The 23761-nt window shown below is 48.6% G+C and overlaps 1 protein-coding gene across 2 annotated transcripts in view; it reads right to left on the bottom strand.

The window, feature by feature from the left end:
* Positions 1–882: 882 nt before the first annotated feature.
* Positions 883–23761, bottom strand: part of KIF5A (kinesin family member 5A) — a 36690-nt gene continuing 13811 nt past the window's right edge. The window contains exons 4-29 of one of the 2 annotated variants that reach the window (XM_011988577.1): positions 23365–23469; positions 23066–23114; positions 22602–22657; positions 20830–20917; positions 20424–20548; positions 18861–18965; positions 18524–18672; positions 18247–18395; positions 17752–17927; positions 16191–16259; positions 15295–15501; positions 14836–14982; positions 12268–12456; positions 11768–11885; positions 11374–11438; positions 11147–11256; positions 10664–10765; positions 9779–9839; positions 9477–9548; positions 9214–9318; positions 6342–6558; positions 5946–6099; positions 5562–5644; positions 4905–4932; positions 4321–4435; positions 883–3306 (exon numbers count right to left, since the gene is read on the bottom strand). In XM_011988577.1, the coding sequence (XP_011843967.1) occupies positions 4357–4435; positions 4905–4932; positions 5562–5644; positions 5946–6099; positions 6342–6558; positions 9214–9318; positions 9477–9548; positions 9779–9839; positions 10664–10765; positions 11147–11256; positions 11374–11438; positions 11768–11885; positions 12268–12456; positions 14836–14982; positions 15295–15501; positions 16191–16259; positions 17752–17927; positions 18247–18395; positions 18524–18672; positions 18861–18965; positions 20424–20548; positions 20830–20917; positions 22602–22657; positions 23066–23114; positions 23365–23469 (2808 nt within the window). In that variant the 3' untranslated portion in view covers positions 883–3306; positions 4321–4356. The remainder of the gene's footprint in view (positions 3307–4320; positions 4436–4904; positions 4933–5561; positions 5645–5945; positions 6100–6341; positions 6559–9213; positions 9319–9476; positions 9549–9778; positions 9840–10663; positions 10766–11146; positions 11257–11373; positions 11439–11767; positions 11886–12267; positions 12457–14835; positions 14983–15294; positions 15502–16190; positions 16260–17751; positions 17928–18246; positions 18396–18523; positions 18673–18860; positions 18966–20423; positions 20549–20829; positions 20918–22601; positions 22658–23065; positions 23115–23364; positions 23470–23761) is intronic. The other variant, XM_011988578.1, reaches the window with a different exon arrangement.

Genomic DNA, 23761 nt, shown 5'->3' with positions numbered 1-23761 from the left:
ACTCTTAAAAAAAAAAAAAAAAAAAAAAAAGCTGCAAACTCCTCAAGTCTCCATCAGTTTATCAGTTTTAGATATTTTATATATTTATATATTGAGATTCTATATCAGTATCTCAAGAATGAAATATCTAGAAGGGATTCACTTTAGCCTAAAGAAAGGAGATTTATCACTTGTCAGAAGGGACAAAGAAAGGATATGTGCACACACAGATAGGTAATTGTGTAGGTGCATGTGGGCAGGGGGGAAGATAAAGAATTTTAGGCTCAAGTGCCTTAGATGACAAAGTTGCTGCCTGAGAGAGGAGAGTGGAAAGGGTGTAGACGCTTGCTCTGGGAGACAGGAAAGTGAGCAGCACCGAATGTTCTGGTAGGTTTGTAGACTCTTCAGTTTTATTTGCCCCAGTTTTTTGGGTGTGCAGTTTTCTCCATCTGAGAAGCTTTGAGGTATGAGCAGAGAAGAGAGGTAGAGTATGCTTTAAAATGGGGATTGGAAGGGTGACTGTAGTGGATGATCTTGGGACAGGAGTATTGATCTGTTGGCTGTGGAGAGATGATGACACACTAGAGTGGGAAGGAATTGATGCCAGGACTGAGGCTGCTCTGGGTAAAAAATGAAAGAACAAGATACTGCTTTTGGTAAAAATTACAGTGCAGATATCCACCAGTAGTAGACTGGTTGAATGAACTGTAGGATAAATGTGAAAAATTATATTTTAATGAGGTCAATTTGACATAAAAAGATCTCCAGGATATATTGTCAAGTGGGAAAAAAACCAAGCCTAAGTCTATAGAAAAACATCTGGAAGGATATATTCTATCAAGTTCCATTACATCCAAGGAAGGGAGTGAGATTGGGAAGGGATAAAGAATATTTACAACAATGTAGAGTCATCAATGAATTTATTTTATTTTAAAGATATCTATGTACACCAAGTAAATACACACAGGGGGTTGTGCAGTTTGGTTTGTCTTCCACGCTGGCATGCAAAATTTTGGCAGATGTGAGTGGGCAGGCCAGGCGCCCCTTGCAGTGACCCTGGCTCTGAAAGGGATGCGGTGAAGGTGGGGAGCAGGAGGAGGAGGAGGAGGATGTAGTGTGAAGCTTCTGGTGAAGGGTTTGCGTGTGTGTTGTTTCTTTTTTATGTAAGTGAATTATATTTCCCTTACATCTTGCTAAAGAGAAGGCTGCTCCCTCTGTGTCATCTCTCTCCTCATCTGTGCTACACCCTCACATTTTCTTATGTGTTTTTAAAAGAACCATGTGGTGGCAACATTACATAAAACCCCCTGGATTCTTAAGTGCCCTGCTGGCAGCAAATGTTAGCCTAAGTCCACAGGCCCACAGGAACCTTCCTTCTACCCTAGTGGGTCTGGAGACAGCGTGGCTTGTCTACCCCACCGTTGCCCTCTTTTCTGTGAGTTGCAGCTTTAGTGCGAGGAGCCAGATTGGACTGCCTTCCTCAGAACAATGGTTTTCAAACTACTCCACAGAATCCTCAGGGTCTCGTAGGACTGTTCAAGGGCTCATTCTCTGAGGAGGCTTTGAACAGTCAGTCCTAAGGACCCTGAGGATTCTTCCACCAAAAAAAGAAAGTGCAAACTGCCCAGGTCTGCATTACTTTATTTTTTATATTGGGGTTCTACGTAAGATTTGTTTTGAAAAGCGTTTAAAAATAATCACTGCTTTGGATTCATTCCACACTCCACTGGTATTTTTCCCCCTGCAGTTCTCCCTAACTGCTAAAAGGAGCTCAGCAGGTAAAGGGAGCAGGGCCTCTTTCCCTTGAAGGAGTCATGGGCCAGTGCAGCCTGCGCTTACCGGCTGGCATTCCCACTCAGCTTCCTTTCCTGACTTAGAAGCTGGGTGATAGGCTGCCCAGGTGCTGGAGAATCTTGGTCTTCCTCCTAGAAAAGACTGGATATCAGGACACCAGACTTTCTCTCCTGGTTTGGACTGGCTAGTGACCTCCATCCCTGCGGTTACCTAGAAAACCACCTTAGCACCATGTGGAAGGAAAGGACCATGTGAAACTAAAACAATAGTCCTCTTCGGTGTGGGGGGTGCTGCATATGGGCTGAGAATGGCTGGGAGAAGAGCCCTCAGGGTCAAGCCTTAGAGCTCCCCGCCTCTTGAAAATCCACCCTGCCCCTTTCTTTAAAGTGCACTTAATACCAGATGGGGACATTAGAGAAGGAACTCTTTGTGGAGAAAAAAAAAAAAGTATATTGGGGAAAAGTCAGGCTCCAGCTTGAAAGGATGGCAACTAGAGAGAGAGATTTTGCCAATGAGCTGGAAGCCCCCAAACCAAAGGTGGAGATGGGAGGAGCATGCCGCCCAGTATGGAATGAGAAAGAAATCCAGCTCATCGCTTCCACTTGAGGGCACTGTGACCAAAAAAAAAAAAAAAACTCAGAAATTTCCCAGCCTATTCACCCACAAACCTAAGGAATCAATCATTTTGACTACACCTGCCTGTAACCATCTCCATGGAGAGATGAGCAGCCACTGACTGACTGCTGGGAGCAGTCTGCCTCCTCCATTTTTCAAAATATTTTAAATCAACTCTGAGTTCTGGTCACAAGCTCTAGGGCAGGGAATATCAAAAGGAGCTTTGAAGAAAAAGGGAAATGGTCCCGTGAACAACCCATTTCTCAGTCCAGGGGAAAACAGGAAGAGGGAGGCAAAAGGCAGACTTTGTAGGGCAGAGGTAAACACCTGAATCCTTTGATTAAGGTGAGGGGTGTATGAAGAAAATTATATGTCTCAATTAGCAGCCCTTCCATTTTACCTTCCCCTGTGCTATATGTGAAAGAGGAGGGAGGAAGAGTCTATTTCTCTGTCTTATGATGCTAAGACATTCTTCTGCTTAAGGCTTTGTGTGCGTGTGTGCATGTGTGTGCATGTTTGTGTGTGCGTGTGTGTGTGTGTGAAGGGTCACAGCCCTCTAGCTCCCATTTTTCCTTTTGTCATCTCTGTGACCTCTACTCAGTGACTAACACCACTCAGTGTGAGACGAGTAGATGAGAAAAAAGAAACATTCACCCTCCTCCCTATTGCCCCAAATAAGGAAGGTAGACTATGCTTTGAAATTGCTAAATACATCAGTAGATACTTAGAGAATAAAACAGAAGAGAGACATAGCAGCAGCTTTTGATATATAGATACAGAGTACAAAGAGATACAGAGTAAGTAAGAGAAGACATCAAACATAGTACAGTCCAACAACAGGGGTTGGGGAGGGAGTTAGTATCAGAGACCACAGGTTTGCAGCATGCTGAGAGAAGAGGCCTCAGTCCCTCTTAGAAACTGGGAAAGAAAGAGAAAGAGGGTGTGAGGGCCCAGCTTGTAGCTCAACCAGAGAACAGGACCAGGTGGCATCTGCACACACTTTGGTTTACTGTCCTGTTCCTTCAACACCAACAAGTAGACCCCCCTACCACTGCCCCCCACAACCCAGGCTTGCACCTCCATCCCTAGGCCTCTCCAACACCTCTTCCACATTCCTACTTCTCTGCTTCTCAGGCTTTTCTGTCTGTGTGTGCCTGATTTACTATTCTGGGAAACCCCTGGAGAGGGCTCAGCTTAGATTCAGCCCAGTAAGAGACTGGCCATGTTCTCTGTGCCAATTCTGGGCCCCAAAGCAACCTTGGTGAGAAACCTGGTGACACACAAGAACAAAGAAGGTTCCTGTGCTGCTAAAGGAGACACCTGGGGACAGATGAGGAAAAAGAGGGGCTTTTCCACCTCCACTGAGCAAGATGGGAGGGGAGCGCTGACTGACTTCGTGGGCAGCTTCCTAAAGCTTACTGGTGGCATATACAGATGGGAGGAGGATGGGACACAGGTGCAGGCGTAAAGCAAACATCGCCTTAGCTGGAGATGCCTTAGTTCCAAAAACACCTATCCATCCAAAATTATTTCAGGGTGGAGGAACAGGTGGGGTTGAGATGGCCCCCCAGGGTCTCTTGATAGATCTGCGGTCTACCACCCCTGTGTGGCTCTCATCTACAGCGGCCAAGCTCACTTCTTTGGACATATGACAGTGACCCCTAGTGGCACAAAGACAGTACTGTGGTTACCGCTGTAGCCTAAGGGAAAGCAAAAGGGGGCACGGCAGGTCAGTGTCCAGATTACATGGGGCAGCACAGGCATAGCCCCCAGCAGGGGAAAGCAGGAGTTGAGGGGTAACTACATAGTAAAAGTTTTGAGGTGGTAAAAAAAAAAAAAAAAAAAGAAGCAGCAGCAGCCGGAGAACCAAAGAGGCTGTCAGCAAGAAGGGAAGCAACCTGAGGCTGGTCCGAGGAAGCAGCCTGACGCTACCTGAAAGTGCAGGTACGCAGCCGTGGGTGTGGAAGATTAGCTGGCTGCTGTCTCTTGGTGGAGAGGGAAAAGCTTGGCCTGGTCCTCAGCCTCATAGCCACACGGCAGGTCACTCCTGGAGGAAGACACCCACCATGATCAGCTCCACAGAAATGAAAGTATTCCTGTCATCATCGTTACTCTGCTCTGAGAGCATCCCTGTGAGATCACAAAGGGCAGGGACTATTTGCGTTTTACAGGAATGCAGGGAAATTCAAGGCCAGAGGGACGTAAATGACTTGTCCAATGTCACAAGGCTCCCAAAGGTAGGCGAGAAACCCAGTCATCAGATGCCCATGATGTTTTCACCCAGACCTTATCACTGGAATAGGAAGAAGCAAGATGGGATTGGAGGAGGGGAGATATTCTGCACTGAGGCAGGGGAGTGACTGGATCTCCTGGACAACACAGTGATGAAAAGAATGAGTCTCACTCCCTCCTCCTTCCCCCAGGGATCCAGGAACCTCCAAGTGGGGCACAAGGGAAATTTAATCATTTCTTCTAGTCCCACCCAGAGAACCCAGGGGTAGTGGGGACTGTTGTACCTATTGTCATTGATATCTGTGGCATTTCCTGAAGAGATCATCATTGAGAACACAGGATTAGAAGAAGAAAAAAGGAGATTGGGTGTTAGAAACAGTTCGCCCAAACCCTCTCCCATCTTAATCCCTTAGAGAAAAAGATAAGCTGTGACACTTTCTCCTTAATTATCCCAAGCTATATCATTATTTTGTTTGAGAAAAAGTCTCCCCAGCCCCTCACTAAGGAGAGGAAAAGGGAACTGGAAGGTAAGGGCTGGGATTGGCATGGTAATAGGAGGAATTCACTCTGAGGCAGCCTGAGACCTAAAGGGCTGGGCAGTGCTCAGGCTGTAGGTAAAGGGTCACTTTTTGTTCATATGTATTATTATTATTATTTTAGAGCCCAGGCTGAGTGCAGTGGCTGTTCACAGGTGTAATCACAGTGCACTTCAGCCTTAAGTTCCTGAGCTCAAGCAATCCTCCTATCTCAACCTCCCAAGTAACTGGGACTACAGGTGCATGCCACCACACCTGGCTATATGTGTTTTTTTTTTTATTTGAAGCCTTGGCACACCAGAAAGGTTCAGTTAGTGTTTTTTGTAGACTAAAGTCACTTACTTTTATGCCCCTCAACTAGCCCTGAGGACCCCAAAGGTGGGATTACCCATCTTTTTCACTCACCATTGTCCATGTTGGCCTTCTGGTAGGAAGCCAAGGGGCCGCCAGAAGACGTGGCTCCACTGCTGGTACAGGAGTTGGCAAAGCTGGATGGAGCAGAGGAAAGAGGCAGCCTCTGGCACCCACCCTCCATTAGTCTGAGGACCACTAATCCACACTCACCCTCAGCGATAGAGCTGCTCAGCCTTCCCCATCCCCAGAGAGCAGAGGACAACAAACATGGCCACAGGCTGGGAGGGCAGACACCCACCTTCTAATCATAGGCATGAAGCTGAGAAAGGGTTTAGGAAAATAATTAAGCCACAACCAATAACTGACCCCACCCTATGCCTTCCAGGGTCCAGTGAGCCTTGGGTGGGACTCCAGCCCACACTTGTGGTCACTCACTACATATCTGAGGTGGAGCTGGGTGTGGCCTGCAGGTAGAGATTCTGGTAGTTCTGGAAGAGGCTGTTGGTGTAACTGATGCACTCAGGGCTCCGGGTGCCATAGGGGTTGGTGGGTGAGGACGCCGGGTAGTGGCCAGGCCGGACAGGTTTGGCTGCAATAAAGAAAGAAAACAACCATGAGGAGGCTATGACCCTGCATTTGCCCCGGTCCCTGAGGTCATTTAGCTGGGGTTGAACTGAGTTGCTTGTAACATTATCACTTTTTTACTTTTTGGGGGGATGTGGGATGAGGCTAGGGGTATGTAAGAAGCAATAATCTAGTTGCTTGGCAATTAGTAATTTGCTAAATTTGCTTCAGGAGATACTCCCACCTTGCCTGCTAACACCTACTCACCAATCTGGGCAGAATGGCCCCGTTTGCCCGAGCTCTTGTAGCGAACGGCCTCCTTGATGCGGTCCACCTCCTGCTGGTACCGGCGCTTGTCCTTCATGGCGCCCTCCTTGGCCTCCTTCAGTGCACCCTCCAGGGCCTTAACTCTCTCAGCCGTAGCCCTAAGTCGTTTTTCCAATTTAGGAAGCTCACAACGCAGATCTGCATTGTCACGTACCAGCTATAGGACAAGCCAAAGGGAAGAAGTGGAAAGGAAGGCAAGTGACCCAAGACAGTCACCCAGAGGAGTGTACGGGACAGGGGTGAGGAGAGAGAATAAAGAAAAATCAGGGGTCAGAGAAGACAGAGACCATGTCATTTCCTCAAAAGGCCTCATTGCCTTTATGTAATGGACTGTTCTCTCCAGCTCATTCCTTCCCCCAGAGTGAATGGTGGGTGGCCAGGCATTAAAAAGTTATATAATTTTTTAGGCAGTAAAACCTGCCATCTCCACTGCAGCCCAGAACTCTTGTGGCAGTGCCTTGTCCCGTCTCCATCTGGCCTCCCCGACATCTCCCAGCATGTGCCAGACCAATAGCCCCAGGGCAACCATGGGGATGAGGACCCCCTTCCCCAGAGAGGGCTTTGTGGGCATGCAAAGGTGGGGCAGCAGGGGCACAGTAGCAGTTTGGTGGCTGTGGCATTGAGGAGAATGGGTGCATGGCAGCTGCAGTGCAGGAGCAGAAGCTGGAATTCAGGAGCCCCCGATATACACACACAGACAGGCAGAGCCCGCCCCATAGGAAGGAAAGAAAATGTTTGAGGTCTTGCAAACATTTGCACTCATTACCTTCACATTCAGGGACTTCCTGGGTTATCCCTCCCCCAATGAAATTAAGCTACAGCGTGGTAGCAACCACCCTGCAGCCAGAAAAGACTTCCTGATCTTTTTATAGGTTCCACACAATGACTGGGGGCACTACAGGTTGCAAAAGGAGCAGGGCCTTGGAAGACAGCAGGTAAATCAGCGTAGCAGGGAACACCGCGGGCTCAAGGGGACAAGCTAGAAACTTTTCCATGCAGTTTCCATTTGGACAATTATGGAGTATAAGCAATGTTTTGCTGTGACAATACGTTAGTTTAATTGATAATAGGGCTATAGTGCTGGCTGTTAAGATTCTGTTAACTGAGAAGTTTTTATCTCCTTTTCCTTTTTACTCTTGTGTCTGCTGAGGTAGGAAACTGTAGTGAGTCCTCTATTTATCCTATAGGTGAGTCATTTTTGTTTTTTGGGATTTTGAACAGAGGCAGAGGCTTCAATGAAGATAAAGGAAACAGCGTGTGGTTGTGTTTTTTTGTGGAAAATTTTTTGGGGGCTTGCTCCATGGAGCAGGGCTTTCCCATAGGCAGAGAGGCCCAGAGTGGCACACATACACTTTGTGTGTGTCTGTGTGTGTGTGTGTGTGTGTGTGTGTGTGTGTGTGTTTTAAGCAATATAATACGGATCTGGACGGAGAGGGAAAGTGAATGCAGGAAGGAAAATCGAATGACAGAATTGATTTCAAATGTTTCCTATCTGCCTTTCAACTTTTCTATAATTTTGTTACTCAGTTTCATAATAAACAGAGGAAAAAAAAAATCGCAGCAAAGCCCTCTGCAGGCCTAAATAAAATAAATAAACTCTGTATATTATCACTGGGCACAGGTTTGGGATTCATTACCAAAAAAAAAAAAAAGGTACTGAATATTTACTATATAGGCTGGGCATTATACTGGGAGGAAAAGAAGTTTAAGTGCTAGGCTAGTGAGAATGTAAGTTTAAATGGAATCTTAAGGTAGATTTGAAAGGAAAGGAATGAAGTATAGGTTAGGGTTTATTTTATGAATTAGTTAAAAGGACCCGTTGACAGCTTGCTGAGCCTGTCTTCAAGGCTCAGATAGTTAGTGCTAGTGAGAGTGCCCCTGCCCAGCACACACCAAACATTTCCTGTCCTGACTCCTTTGGACTGCCCTTCTGCCTCCCCACCCCATACCTTTGAAACCCAGTCATCCACCTAAAGAACCGCAGCAGCAAGGAGTGGGACAGAGAGGCAGCAACTTAATACACAGGAGTTTTGACTGGGGCCCCAACCAGGGGCTGGCTGGACCATCTCAGGGACATCATTTTTTTTTAATTGAAACAGGGTCTCACTCTGTCACCTAGGCTGGAGTGCAGTGGCATGATCCCAGCTCACTGCAGCCTCTACTTCCTGGGCTCGAGCAATCACCCTACCTCAGCCTCCCAAGTAGCTGGGACTATGGGTGTGCACCACCACATCGGGCTAATTTTTGTATTTTTTGTAGAAATGGGGTTTCGCCGTGTTGCCCAGGCTGGTCTTGAACTGCTGTGCTCAAGTGATCCGCCTGCCTCGGCTTCCTGAAGTGCTGGGACTACAGGCGTGCACGACTGTTCCTGGCCAGGGACATCATTTAATGTCCCTGCATGCCTGCCCCAGACCTAGACGATGGAGTTCTCTCCAGGAAGGAAGCCCAACTCCCTTGCTTCTTCTCGTCTCCCTGCCTTCCATCTCTGGGTAATGTCTAACCAGTTTCCCTCCTGTATATGTACAGTCCATGACTTTGTCAGTTTCAACCTCTCCCTCCAAGGTAGGCCGAGGGAATTCCACTTTGAGCAGAGGTGGGTTAGAAACTTTGAGAAGGGAATACAGGCATGAAACAAAGAACAAGGTAAAAGTGGACCAAATATTGTATAAAGAAGGGATTAGTAGGGAAAGTAAAAGCGAACAGTAAGGAAAAAATGCAACTAGATTTTCCTGAATCCAAGGGGCCTCTGAGGATTTGGTATCCTAGGTACCTGGCCTCAAAAGTTCTCTTCACTCCTTCAGCAGCCTCTTACCTGTTTGTGAACCTTTGTAAGCTGTTCCAGGTTGTTCTCAAGAAAGGAAATCTTCTGCTTTTGGGAGTGAATCCCCCCACTGTCTTCGGGCTCCATTTCTGCACTCTGAGAACAGATAGAAGGAAAGACGCAGCTGTCCCAAGGCCAAACAGATCCCACCAAGACCAGGCCAACCCAGTCCCATAGGGGGCAACAGGGGAGGGAGAAACCTAAGGATGGGAGGAGGATGTGGGGGCTGATAAGACCCCAAGGACAGCACTCACTTTCTTGACTCGAGTCGTGACGTCTTGAACGAACAGCTTGCGAAGGTTGTGGAGGGTCTGGAGTTCCCGGGCCTGGAAAGAATGATGAAAAATTGGGAATAGCCAGATACCATGTCTGTCCTATTCCTCCAGAATTATAGGAACCTCCAGTTTCTATAGTGAGTCACTCATCCTTTAGCAAAAAATGTGTCTTGATTATGCTACAGAATGGCTGAAAAAGGGCAGGAGGAATAGGGTTAGGAAGAAATGAAGCCTTCCCACTCCCCAGTCCTGTGAATTTGGCACAGAAGGGAACCACTCACAACTGTCTCCTCCAGACCCTTGAGGTCCTGCTTGGACTGCTCATGTCGCTCGTACAGAAATCTGTAGCAAGAGAAATAAGGGAAATGGAAAGATCCCTCAGGACTCTCCTTCCTCCTGCCTCTTCCTCTATTACTTTTATCTCCATTTAAGTATTACTATTATTGTTCCTTTTTGAAACAGGGTCTCATTCTGTTACCTAGGCTAGATAGAGTACAGTGGTACAATCATGGCTCACTGTAGCCTCAACCTCCTGGGCTCAGGGGATCCTTCCCACCTCAGCCTCTCAAGCATCTGGGACCACAGACATATGCCACCATGCCCAGCTAATTTTTGTATTTTTAGTAGAGACAGGGTTTTGCCACATTGCCCAGGCTAGTCTTGAACTACTGAGCTCAAGCAGTCCACCTGCTTCGGCCTCCCAAAGTGCTGAGATTACAGGTGTGAGCCATCACAGCCAGCCTATTTGCTGTGCAGAAATTAGAAAAGAATTTTAAAGAGAGAGATAAGCCGAGTTTTTATAAAAAGCCTATGATTCTACTATTCACAGATCAAACCAACATTAACCTTCTAGTGTCCATCTTTCCAGACTCTTTTTTCTATGCCTATATATCCATGTATCCATTTTATGGGATCATACCATGCATATGGTTTTGTAATCTGCATTTTACACTGAATAGAACATCATAAACCTCCTTCCATACTGTGAATACTCAACGGCAGTCATTGCTGAGAGTGTCCTTTTTGTTCCTTCCCTACCCCATCATATTTTTCCCACGAGTCACCCCATCATGTCTGCGTGTGTATCCTGCCTCTGCAAGCATGTCTGAGTTCGCAGTTCTGAGCTTACAAGGCTGTGGGCTTACAGGCAAATCCATGCCACTCACGTCAGCTCCTGCAGCTTGGTGCTCTTCTCATGTTCTTCACTCTTCAGCTTCTCGTAGTCAGCCTGAAGCTTCTCTAGCTCTAACTGGAGCTTCTGATTTAGGCTACAGAGCATCAGGAGGTAATGGAGAGCGGGGAAAAAGATGTTAATGAGGGGGAAGGGAAGACCAGCTCTTCAAACATCTTCCTTCTTGAACGAGTGAGTCCAGTTAGAATTGATGTGTCCCGTTTCAGATACCAGGGGCAGACTCAGGCCACCATCTCCATGACAGAGCCAGGAACCCTGACCTCTCTAATCCTGGGAGCCTCAAGGATAGGGACTAGTCCTTATTCCATGTATCTCCTGAGGTGGGGCTACAAAGTTGTGGCATTGTTGAGGGAATGACACACGGATGTTAAAGAATCAGATCCAGAGGGGACATGTGAGTTGGCACAGCAAGGTGACAGGACTGGGAGGGGCTGGAGTCGCCCTTGGGAACCCTTACTCTTTGAGCTCATCAATGGTCTTCTGCTTCTCGTTGATCTCGTCCCGGAGCCGGGCCAGCTGCCGGTGATGGGCCTCCCGGTGACTCTCCATCTGCAGCTCCAGAGCCTTCTGCAAACAATCCCACCCCAAGCTCAAAGGCCAGACTCCCAGAAACAAGCTCTGTGAGAGCCAGCACAGCTTTCACCACACCAGGCCCCAACTATCCCTGACACCTTCCCCACTCACCTTCACTTCATCTGCATCCTGGGTATCAGGTTCCTTGTCCTTCAGGGCCACTTCATGCACAGTTTCTAAGGGAAAGAGGGGAAGACACCTGACATCAAACCTACTTCTTTCAGAAAGAACTTCATGTTGTGACCAGAACTCCGGGAAGGACTGGGGATGGGCCCACAGGGGTGTTCTTCTGTGTTAGGACTGTCCAATTTGATATAGCAGGAACAGAGAACAAGGGTGTATGGTTCATGTAAAATGAGCTACATGCAAAATCTTGGCTAATATATGAGTTGGCATCCATGATTTCAAGCTAATGCTTTGAGTGAGTGATCACTGGGGTGATTTCTTTTGATGTTTCTGACTTCTCTGCCCTGGATGGTGGGATGGAGGAGTAAGAAGACCTCACCCTGGGCCTGGAGCTTGGCCAGCTCGTCACTCAAGGAGTCATACGACTCTTCCAGGTGCCGCTTCTTTAGCTCCACGCTCTGCATGTATTCCGTAAGTGAGCGGATCTTAGCCTCGTGCTGGTGGGAGAAAGTTGGTGAGAGGAAGAAGATGGAGCAAAGAACACAACCGCAGGCCGCACAGATCTCCAACCCCAGCTCTGCTCGCAGCCCTCCCTCCTGCTACACTTCCTATGAGGGTGCGGGGTTGGGGGCCATTCCTATGGGGCTCTTCCTTTAGCTCCCTTGGCTCAGGGGGCAGTACCCGCCCTGAGCCTTTACTTTTTTGGCCCTGATCTGCACCCCTGCCACCCCAGCTTTTCTGTCCTTGCTTTCACTTGACCCCAGAACTTTGACCCCAGAACTTTTGACACCCACCTGGGTGTTAGGAGTTTTAGCCATAACCCCAGAGTAGCCTTCTTTCTCCCATGGCATCTGAAGGTTCTCAAACTTAGGCACTCACCTGAGAGATGAGGAGCTGGCAGGATGAGAGCTCCCGCCCAGTCACTTCCATCTTGCGGTGACATTCCACCTGGAGGTTCTCCAGCTGCCGGCACCGCTTGACCACAGACTTGACTTCTGACTTGATTTTGCTGATGTAGAGTCGGGCCACAGTGAACTCCTCCTCGATGGCCCCACTGATCTCCACTGGCTAAGGGTGAGTAAAGGAGGAAGAGATGCTTCTTGGCTGCTGGGAAGCTTTATCCGTTCCCTCCCACCTTTTACCTACCCACACACACCCACGTATGCAGGGACTCAAATGGGATTGGTATTTTCCAAACGACCTTTAGCAGCTCTCTATCACTGGCATTTCACATTAAATTCCTCTGCCTGCATTTAAAAATCCAAGTCTGTCTGGGTGCAGTAGCTCACGCCTGTAATCCCAGCACTTTGGGAGGCCGAGGTGGGTGGATCACCTTGAGGTCAGGAGTTCAAGACCAGCCTGGCCAACATGGTGGTGAAATCCTGTCTCTACTAAAAATACAAAATTAGCCAGGCATCATGGCGCATGTCTGTAATCCCAGCTACTCAAGAGGCTGAGGCAGGAGAATCGCTTGAACCCAGGAGGCGGAGGTTGCAGTGAACTGAGATCACCACTGCACTCTAGCCTGGGCGACAGAGTGAGACTCTATCTCAAAAAAAAAAATTCAATTCTAGGCTGGGCTCGGTGGCTCATGCCTGTAATCCCAGCACTTTGGGAGGCCGAAGTGGGTGGACTACAAGGTCAGGAGTTTGAGAACAGCCTGGCCAATATGGTGAAACCCTGTCTCTACTAAAAATACAAAAAATTAGCCGGGAGTGGTGGTGTGTGCCTGTAGTCCCAGCTACTAGGGAGGCTGAGGCAGGAGAATTACTTGAACTGAGGAGGCGGAGGTTGCAGTGAGCCAAGATAACACCACTGCACTCCAGCCTGGCCAACAGAGCAAGACTCCGTCTCAAAAAAAAAAAAAAAAAAATCCAATTCTGACAGTCCCCCACTTATAAATAAATCTTATAAAGCAACATGATTTTATTTTGATCTGCTCAATCACCCAGATTATTCTCACACCCACAGATTTGCATATTTCATTCTTAACTCTGTATCTATGCCCCACCTCTAACTGCTGCTGTAAACACTGCTCTGTTGCTACTTCTTTTTATTATTTTTTTTTTTTTGAGACGCAGTCTCGCTCTGTTGCCCAGGCTGGAGTGCAGCGGTGCATCTCTGCTCACTGCAAGCTCCGCCTCCCAGGTTCACGCCATTCTCCTGCCTCAGTCTCCTGCGTAGCTGGGACTACAGACACCCGCCACCATGCCCGGCTAATTTTTTGTATTTTTTTAGTAGAGACGAGGTTTCACTGTGTTAGCCAGTATGGTCTCGATCTCCTGACCTCGTTATCAGCCCACCTTGGCCTCCCAATTATTATTATTATTATTATTTTGAGATGGAGTTTCGCTCTTGTTGCCCAGGCTGGAGTGCAGTGGTGCAATCTCGGCTCACTGCAACCTCTGACTCCCGGGTTCAAGCGATTCCCCTGCCTCAGCCTCCCAAGTAGCTGAGATTACACGCATGAGTCACCACACCCGGCTAATTTTGTATTTTTAGTAGACACAGGGTTTCTCCATGTTGGTCAGGCTGGTCTCGAACTCCCGACCTCAGGTGATCTGCCCACCTCGGCTCCCAAAGTGCTGGGATTACAGGCGTGAGTCACCGTGTACAGCCTCATTTTTTTTTTTTTTTTTTTTTTTTTAAAGACAGGGTCTGGCTCTGTCACCCAGGCTGGAGTGCAGTAGCTCAATCATGGCTCACTGCAGCCTCAACCTCCCATACTCAGGTGATTCTCCCACCTCAGCCTCTCAAGTAGCTGGGACTACAGGCATGTGCCACCACGCCCCGCTAATTGTTTGCATTTTTTGTAAAGATAAGGTTTCACTGTGTCACCCAGGCTGGTCATGAACTCCTGGGTTCAAGTGATCTGCCTATCTCAGTCTCCTAAAATGCTGGGATTACAGACGTGAACCACCATGCCTGGCCTCCATTGCTTCTTTATTCAGTACCCTTTAGAATTTTTTTTTTTTTTTTTTTTTTGGCAGAGTCTAACTCTATAACCCAGGCTAGAGTGCAGTGGTGTGATCTCATTTCACTGTAACCTCCACCTCCCAGGTTCAAGCGATTCTCCTACCTCAGTCTCCTGAGCAGCTGGAATTACAGGTACACGTCACCATGCCTGGCTAATTTTTGTATTTTTAGTAGAGACAGGGTTTCGCCATGTTGGTGAGGTCAGGTCTCGAACTTCTGACCTCAAGCAATCCGCCCGCCTTGGCCTCCCGAAGTGCTGGGATTACAGCCGTGAGCCACTGCACCCAACCTAGAATGTATCTTTTCAATTGGGTCTATGCAAGCCTCTACCTGTCTTCCTGGGTCTGGTTCAAAGGCATGTTCCCTGGCTCTCTGGCTGCCTTTCTCAGTATCTGCGAAGGCCTGGATGGCTCATCTTGCATCTTCCACCAGTGCCCAGCCTGAACAAGACTGCTGTCTCTCACCACTCACCAGCTTAATCTCCCCGTTGCCCACAATGACGCTGAACTCGCTCAGATCCTTCATCAGCCCGTTCAGCACCTCAGCAATTCGTTTTCGCTGGTGTCCACTGACCTCCTGTAGCCGCTGCAACTCAGACTCCAGGGACAGCATGGTGGCCTGGGGACAGCCCCTCAGGTCATTCCTGTTGCCATCCTCCGGCTCCCCTGCCCAGCCCAGGCAGAGGCCTCTCCCTTCAAGCAAGACCCTGAGGGCTGCTATGAAGAGAACATAGGCCCTGCAAGAGAGTCTGGAAGGGAGAGGGACTTCGAGGGGAAAGTGCAGTGACAGGGTTGGGGAGGGACTCACAATGCACTGAACAGCAGGGCAGAGGTGCAGCCACCATACAGCCCTGGAAGGATGCAGAGGTTCCCTCAACATGGGAGATGTTCTGTGGTCAGGGAGCTGTTGGGCCATTGGTACACCACTTACCACCTTCTGAGACAGCTCATCCACCAGAAGCTGGTTCTGCTGGCTCTTCTCCTCCACCTCCTGGGACTTCTGGTCATAGTTCACAGCCAGCTCCTCCAGGGCCTGCAGCACTTCCTTCACCTCATCCTTAGCGGCATCGTTCTCTGATTGCAGGTGGCTCAGCTCCCGCTGGACCTTCTCGTTGTCTCCTCGGGTGGACACCAGCAGCTTCAAGGGAGAGGAGTGGCATGTGGGAAAGCTCACTGCCAGTGACCACTTCTATGGCCTTGGGTCTGGGAAGCTGAGCACTCCCACCCAAAATAAAGAGTTAAGAGGAAGTAGGCTTTAGGCTTCATAGAAATAGGGCAACAGAATGAATAATGAAGAAGCCCCCAGACTCTAAAATTTGTGCTTTAAGAAAAGCCCCAGCCGGGCACAGTGGCTCACGCCTGTAATCCCAACACTTTGGGAGGCCTAGGTAGGCGGATTGCCTGAGCTCAGGAGTTTGAGACCAGCCTGAGTAACGTGGCGAAACTCCATCTCTACAAAAAATACAAAAATTAGCCATGTGTGGTGGTGCACTTGTAGTCCCAGCTACTTAGGGGGCTGAGGCAGGAGGACTGCTTGACCTTGGAAGATCGAGGCTGCAGTGAGCTGAGACTGCACCACTGCATTCCAGCCTGGGTAACAAATTGAGACTCCATCTCTAAAAAAAAAAAAAAAGAAAGAAAGAAAAAAAAAAAAGAAAAAGAAAAGAAAAGCCCCAGTGAGGTTCCCAGACTTCTATTGCTTGCGGGAGTGATTAATCCCTAAGCACAAAGCCCCTTCTTCCATCTGATTTTAAAAAGGTCTATTCCATGCCTTCCAGGGATGAACAGAACCCTTTTGCTCTCAGGTCCTGCCCTCCCTCCTGTTACCTCTTCCTGGTCCAGCATTTGCTGCTTGAGTTTCTCTATGAGTTGGCTTTGCTGGTTGATTTCATCATCCTATTGGAGGCAACAGGGAAAGACAGGTGAAGGGAAGCTACTCCTTCCAGTTTAGATGTAAGAAGTTTGGGGGTAGAGGCAGGATCCTAATAAAAATCCAGACAGTATAAGCTTTGAGTTAGAAACCCCATATCCTACAAGAGGATCACCTGAGGCCAGGAGTTCAAGACCAGCCTGGGCAATATAGTGAAACTCTGTCTCTACAAAAAATGTAAAATATTAGCTAGCCTGGTGGTGCATGCCTGTAATCCCAGTGCAATGAAAGGCCAAGGCGGGAGGATCGCTTGAGGCCAGGAGTTTGAGACCAGCCTGGGCAACAAAGTGAAACTCCATTTCTACCAAAAAAAAAAAAAAAAAAATTAGCTGGTTGTGGTGGTGTGCACCTGTAGTCCCAGCTGCTTCGGAGGCTGAGGTGGGGGAGGATTCCTTGAGTCCAGGAGTTTGAGGCTGCAGTGAGCTATTACTGCACCACTGCACTTCAGCCTGGGTAACAAAGCAAGAATCTTTCTCTCAAAGCAAAATAACAATAATAAATGAAAATAAAAATGTTTTTATGAATAATTATTATTATCATCATTTTTTTTGTTTTTTTGAGACAGAGTTTTGCTCTTGTTGCCCAGGCTGGAGTGCTAATGCACAATTTCGGCTCACTGCAACCTCCACCTCCCAGGTTCAAGTGATTCTTTGGCCTCAGCCTCCCAAGTAGCTGCGACTACAGGGATGCACCACCACACCTAGCTAAATTTTTTTTTTTTGTATTTTTAGTAGAGACAGGGTTTCTCCATGTTGGTCAGGCTGGTCTCGAACTCCTGACCATAGGTGATCCACCTGCCTTGGCCTCCCAAAGTGCTGGTGTTACAGGCATGAGCCACTGTACCCGACCAAGAATTATTAACGAAGTAGGAAACCGTGCATAATATAATGCTGACATAATTACATATACAGGCTGGTCACGGTGGCTCACACCTGTAATCCCAGCACTTCGGGGGGCTGAGGCGGGCAGATCACCAGAGGTCAGGAGTTTGAGACCAGCCTAGCCAACATGGTGAAATACCATTTCTACCAAAAATACAAAAATTAGCCAGGCATGGTGGCGCGTGCCTGTAATCCCAGTTATTCTGGAGGCTGAGGCAGGAGAATCACTTGAACCCGAGAGGCAGAGGTTGCAGTGAACCACAATCGTGCCACTGCACTCTAGCCTGGGTGACACAGCAAGACTCTGTCTCAGAAAAAAAATTTTTTAAAAATTACATATACAGTATATCTCAATTGCATGGTATATGTACAGAGAAAAACAAAAAGTGTTAAGTGTTATCTCTGAATAGTGGATGATTTTAATTTTCTTCTATACATTTATATTCATTTTTCCACATTTCAAGCATGAGCATTTATCCCTTTTAAAACCAGGAAGAAGCAATATAAGTGATTTTCTTTGATCCTCTACCTCTCATCCCACCCGGCGTGTCTCAGTGCCCTGCCTGGCCACCCTCACCTTGTCGTCAAGCTGCTTATAGAGGCGGCGGATCTCCTCCTCGTATTTCTGCCGCTCTTCGGGCGCAATGCGCACCACGATGGATGAGTTGTCATTCACAGGGGTCTCCTCACAGAGCTCAGCTCCCAGGGCTGCCTCCTCCCCAGCCAGGCGCTCCGTCTCAGGCACATTCTCTCCTGCAAAGGGGCAGGACAAGGTGAGGGATGGGAGAAGAAGCTGCATCCACGAGTTCTTCCTTCTCATTCTGCATGCCAAGACCTCTGGGCCCTTGAACTCTCTTGCCAGGTGGACCTTCTACCTTTTGGGAGTCTGGGAGGTAGGTAGTCAGGCCCCTCCCTTCCCTCATGACTGCGCTACTGCACCTGTCCAGAAACACAGTCCTTCTTCCTGGAGACTGAACTGGCCAGAAACATCACCCAAACAGAGTTGGCTCCCAAGCCACCTCCTCCTCCTCCTCCTCCCACTGCCCCTCACTCCCATCTATCTATCTCTAACCATTGCGCCACCGGCTCAGCTCAGCCTCTAGCTTCGCAATCGTCTCCTTTTGGGCCTTTGTCTTCTCCTTCTCCTTCTCATATTTCTTCTTCCACTGCTCAGCAGTCAACTCCAGATTTACTGAGGCAGTGTTCTTAATGGTCTTTGCCCTGGGTGAGGAGAAGAGGAACAAAGATATGAGACGTACATTAGACTTGGGTGACCCTGAGGAGAGAGCCGCAGGGGCTGGGATGGGAAGCTGGGTACCAGGGATCCCTCTGGGGACCCTGCCACTGACCGCTGCCCAAACATCAGGGTGGACTTGGTCTCTGCATCATTGTAACTGGACGGTGAGCAACAGATGAACATAGTTGTCCGGCAGTTTCCCCCGAGAGAGTCCTGGAGAATCCTTGTCATTTTGCTGTCACGATATGGAACATAGCTTTTCTGGGGGAGGAAGGAGACCATGAATCAGAAATAAACAAATAAAATTCAACAGGGAATCAGAAAGAATAGTGGTGTCACCCGGGGATCAAGCAACCCATGAATTGGGGCATGATTATATGGTGGCATTAGCAGGTGGGGGAGGAAACAGGGTGGGGCTTGAGGGGTGAGGGGACCTAAGGATCACTCACAGTGCCCTCAGCCAGTGCAGAGATCACATTGCCCAGAGCTGACAGTGACTTGTTGATATTCTTTGCCTCATCCAGCACGGCTCCCTCTGCTCCAGTCTTGCTGACCTACCAGGGCAGTAAGAGATAAGTGTGTATGAGCAGCTGCACATGGAGAGGGCTGTCACTACCTCATTCCAGGGCTCAGTCCACGGAGAAAGGAAGGAACGGGGAAGAAGATGGAGTAAAAGAGATCCTTGGCTGGGATTGGGGAAGGCCCTTCTTCTGTTCCCCTAAACTCTCTTGTCAAACACCACATTGCCCCTAATGCCTGCCACATATTATATGATTCCGTTTTGCTTTTTTGTTTTTTTGGGTTTTTTTGAGACAGAGTCTCACTCTTGTTCCCAGGCTGGAGTGCAATGGTGCGATCTCGGCTTACCACAACCTCCGCCTCCCAGGTTCAATAGGTTATCCTGCCTCAGCCTCCTGAGTAGCTGGGATTACAGGCATGTGCCACCATGCCTGGCTAATTTTGCATTTTTTGTAGAGATGGGGTTTCTCCATGTTGGCCAGGCTGGTGATCCACCAGCCTCAGCCTCCCAAAGTGCTGGGATTACAGGTGTGAGCCACTGTGCCCAGCCATATGATCCCATTTATATGAAATGTTCAGGATAGGCAAATCCATAGAGACAGAAAGTCGATTAGAAATTGACAGGGGATGGGGTTAAGAGACAATGGAGAATGGTGTAAACCCGGGAGGCGGAGCTTGCACTGAGCCGAGATCCGGCCACTGCACTCCAGCCTGGGTGGTAGAGCGAGACTCCGTCTCAAAAAAAAAAAAGAAAATGGAGAGTGACTGTGAATGGATGATGACAGTGTTCTAGAATTGGATAGTGTAATGGTTGTACAACCTTAGGAACATACTACAAACAACTGAATTGCACTTTAAAATGGTGAACTTTATGGTATGTGAATTATATCCCAATACAAATCATTTTTTAGTTAAAAAACAGCTGGCCGGACACAGTGGCTCATGCCTGTAGTCCCAGTACTTTGGGAAGCTGAGGCAGGCAGATCATGAGGTCAGGAGTTCGAGACCAGCCTCGCCAACATGGTGAAACCCTGTCTCTACTAAAAATACAAAAATTAGCCGGGCTTGGTGGCGGGAGCCTGTAATCCCAGCTACTTGGGAGACTGAGGCAGGAGAATCACTTGAACCTGGGAGGCGGGGGTTGCAGTGAGCGGAGAGTGTGCCACTGCACTCCTCCAGCCTGGGTGACATAGCAAGAATCCGTCTCAAAAAAAAAAAAAAAAGAGCCAAGGACCAGCCTGGCCAACATAGTGAAATCTCATTTCTACTAAAAATACAAAAAATTAGCCAGGCATGGTGGCGGGCACCTGTAATCCCAGCTACTTGGGAGGCTGAGGCAGGAGAATCACTTGAACCCAGAAGGCAGAGGTTGCAGTGAGCCGAGATGGTGCCACTGCAATCCAGCCTGGGTGACAGAGTGAGACTCTGTCTCAAAAAAAAAAAAAGAAAAGAACCAAGGCTTCCACCCACCCCATATCCACAGGACCCCCTACCTTCTCACTCCCTGCCAGGTCCACCAGATACAGCTTCCCACTGAGCTTCTGCTCCGTTTCCATGTTCTCCTGCTTGATGTTGATGAGGAAGATGCTGTGGCTCCGAGAGCTATGCTCATTCATGTCTGCAGGAGCAAGGGAGAAACAGGAACTGCACCACTCTGCAGAACTGAGGTCCTCAGCCCCAGGCTTCCACTGACCCCAGCCCCGCCCACCCACAGAGAAGGCACCCACCAGAACTAGCCCTGCTGCCACATCTCCCAGGCAGCAGGGTCCTACAGACAAAGGGTCCTCCTCCTCTGTGGGCACAGTGTTTCCTTGCTCACTTTTGAGTCCCTCCACCCCAAAGGACACAGAACACAGGTGGATCCTCAGACTCGAGAGATCCCCTTGTCTCCTCACTCACTGGTAACAGCCACATGACGATTTGATTTCCCTTCATCAATCACATCCAGAATCTCCTCTGGGCTGGACACAAAGCGTTCAGTACAACCCTGTGGGGGACAAATGGACAGTGACCCATACGCTTTGTTTTTTAAGTTTGTATTTATTTATTTATTTTTATTATTTTTTTTTTTCCTTTTGAGATGGAGCTCTGTTGCCCAGGCTGGAGTGCAGTGTCGAGATCTCGGCTCACTGCAACCTCCACCTCCCAGGTTCAAGCGATTCTCCTGCCTCAGTCTCCCAAGAAGCTGGGATTACAGGCGCCTGCCACCACACCCAGCTACTTTTTGTATTTTTAGTAGAGATGGTGTTTTACCATGTTGGTCAGGCTGGTCTCAAAGTCCTGACCTCGTGATCCGCCTGCCTTGGCCTCCGAAAGTACTGGGATTACAGGTGTAAGCCACCGCGCCCAACTTTGTATTTATTTTTATCTTGTGTATTTACTACTTTTTTGAAACAGCGGTGGGCACGGTGGCTCACGCCCGTAATCCCAGCACTTTGGGAGGCCAAGGCGGGTGTATAACCTGAGGTCAGGATTTCGTGACCAGCCTGGCCAACATGGCAAAATCCCGTCTCTACTAAAAATACAAAATTAGCCAGACTTGGTGGCACATGCCTGTAATTCCAGCTACTCAGAAGGCTGAGGCAGGAGAATTGCTTGAACCCAGGAGGCTGAGGTTGCAGTGAGCCAAGATCAGGCACCATTGTACCCCAGCCTGGGCAACGAGAGAGAAATTCTGTCTCAAAAAAAAAAAAAAAAAAAAAAAAAAAAAAAACAGTGTTGCAGGGGCTCACGCCTGTAATCCCAGCACACTGGGAGGCTGAGGTGGGCAGATCACCTGAGGTCAGGAGTTTGAGACCAGCCTGGCCAACATGGTGAAACCCTGTCTCTACTAAAAATACTAAAATTAGCCAGACGTGGTGGCACATGCTTGTAGTCTCAGCTACTCGGGAGCCTGAGGCAGGAGAATCACTTGAACCCGGGATGGGGAGGTTGTAGTGACCCTAGATCGAGCCACTGTACTCCAGCCTGGGCAACAGAGCAAGACTCTGTCTCAAAAAAAAGAAAATTAAATTAAATAAGAGACAGGGTCTTGCTGTGTTGGCCAGGCTGATCTTGAACTCCTCAAGTGATCCTCCCACCTCAGCCTCCTAAAGTGTTGGGATTACAGGCATGAGCCACAGCCCCCAGGCATGTCTTCCACTAAACTTTGATTTGCAAATTAAACTGCATGCACACTGACCAATGACCTTTCAAGTCAGTATCTTTTCTTTTCTTCTTCCTTTTTTTAAAGACAGGTTCTCACTCTGTCGCCCAGGCTGGAGTGCAGTGGTGCAATCTCGGCTCACCGCAACCTCTGCCTCCCAGGTTCAAGAGATTCTCCTGCCTCGGTGTCCCAAGTAGCTGGGATTACAGGCGTGAGCCACCACGCCCAGTTAATTTTTTGTATTTTTAGTAGAAACGGGGTTTCACTATATTGGCCAGGCTGGTCTCGAACTCCTGGCCTCAAGTGATCCACCCACCTCAGCCTCCCAAAGTGCTGGGATTACAGGCGTGAGCCACCATGCCCAGCCAAGACAGTCTCTGATCCCCTAGACTCTCCCTGGCCCCTAGACACATCTCATTCCTCCAGGATATCCACTCTCCAACTTCAGAGTCACTGACCTATGATCCTCCCCAACCCACACTCTCAATACACTGGACCCACATAGGTGCCCCACACCCACTCTCACCTTGACAAATGGCACACGGTTCTTGTCCTCGTGCACAGACAGATTTGTCTTGGTCACTAAATTGAAAGAATGCAGGGTGAGAGCAAGACTAGTACTTCTACCGCCCCCACCTGCACCTTGCAGTCGGCTAACATGGTGGTTTTCTTCTCTGTGCTAAAGGAAGACTCTCCCTGTGAAGCCTAAACTCCCTGCATGAGCTGAAGGCTCAGTTCCTCCTCCTTCTCCTTAGGGCTCCTGCACCCCAGCCCCAGATCCTCTCAAACTGTTTATATGTAGTCCTGGGCTCCTAAGTCCATCTCCTGACCTTCTCAGTTTTTGGTAATTCTGGCGAATGGAGCCAAAGGACTTGGGTGCTGTGTGCCCTCTGCATCTCTTGTCAATTGGTACCTAATTTCACGTGCAGTATGAGCTCTCTTTTCTCCACCCTCCTCACACACCTTCATCCACTGGGGCAAAACACTCACCATCCAGAAGGTCACGAATTTTGTCCAGGTAAATTTCAAAGTAAGAAACCTGGTTAAGAAGAAAGAAGGAATGTGAAGTAAAGAGGGCCTATCTTAAATCTGGTTCAGGAACCCCACACTAATGTGACCTGCTCAAACAGTGGTGGTGGGAGGAAAAGAACAGAAGAGAACATCTTGACAAAGAACTGTGGTAACCGGAAAGGGAGTCAAGTTGGGGAGCCCAGGCTCTTCAGTGGGTTTATTTTAGATCTTCCCCTCCCAGTCCCTATCTGAATGCCCAGCTGTCGTGCCCTGGTCACCTTGATGTGGAACTCAAGGTTCTCATCCATGGAGTAGATGTGGTTGAAGATGTCTCGGGCAATTCGAGGAATGATTCCCATCAGCTGGGGGTCGTGCAGCTTTCCCTGGCGAGTGAAGGCATTTGAGAGTGAAGCTGGGGCTCAGGGATATTGAGACAACTCAGATATATGCAGGTCAACACCAAGGCAAGAGTCAATAAGAAGAACATCCTAAGTTAGGAGATGGTCACCACCATGTCTGCCTTTTAGAGGAGCAAGGAGATAATTGAGTAGCCCTTTGGACTTCCATTGCTTTTCCACATCCAAAGAAGACTGGAGTAGTGGAAAGGATGATCCACTGCAGTGGGCTGAAGGGATTCCATTACACTTCCCCTAATATTGCCCTTCAGTTCATCCT

This window comes from Mandrillus leucophaeus, unplaced genomic scaffold, assembly GCF_000951045.1.
Source record: "Mandrillus leucophaeus isolate KB7577 unplaced genomic scaffold, Mleu.le_1.0 Scaffold332, whole genome shotgun sequence".
Classification (NCBI taxonomy): domain Eukaryota; kingdom Metazoa; phylum Chordata; class Mammalia; order Primates; family Cercopithecidae; genus Mandrillus; species Mandrillus leucophaeus.
This window is presented reverse-complemented; position numbering and strand designations above follow the sequence as displayed.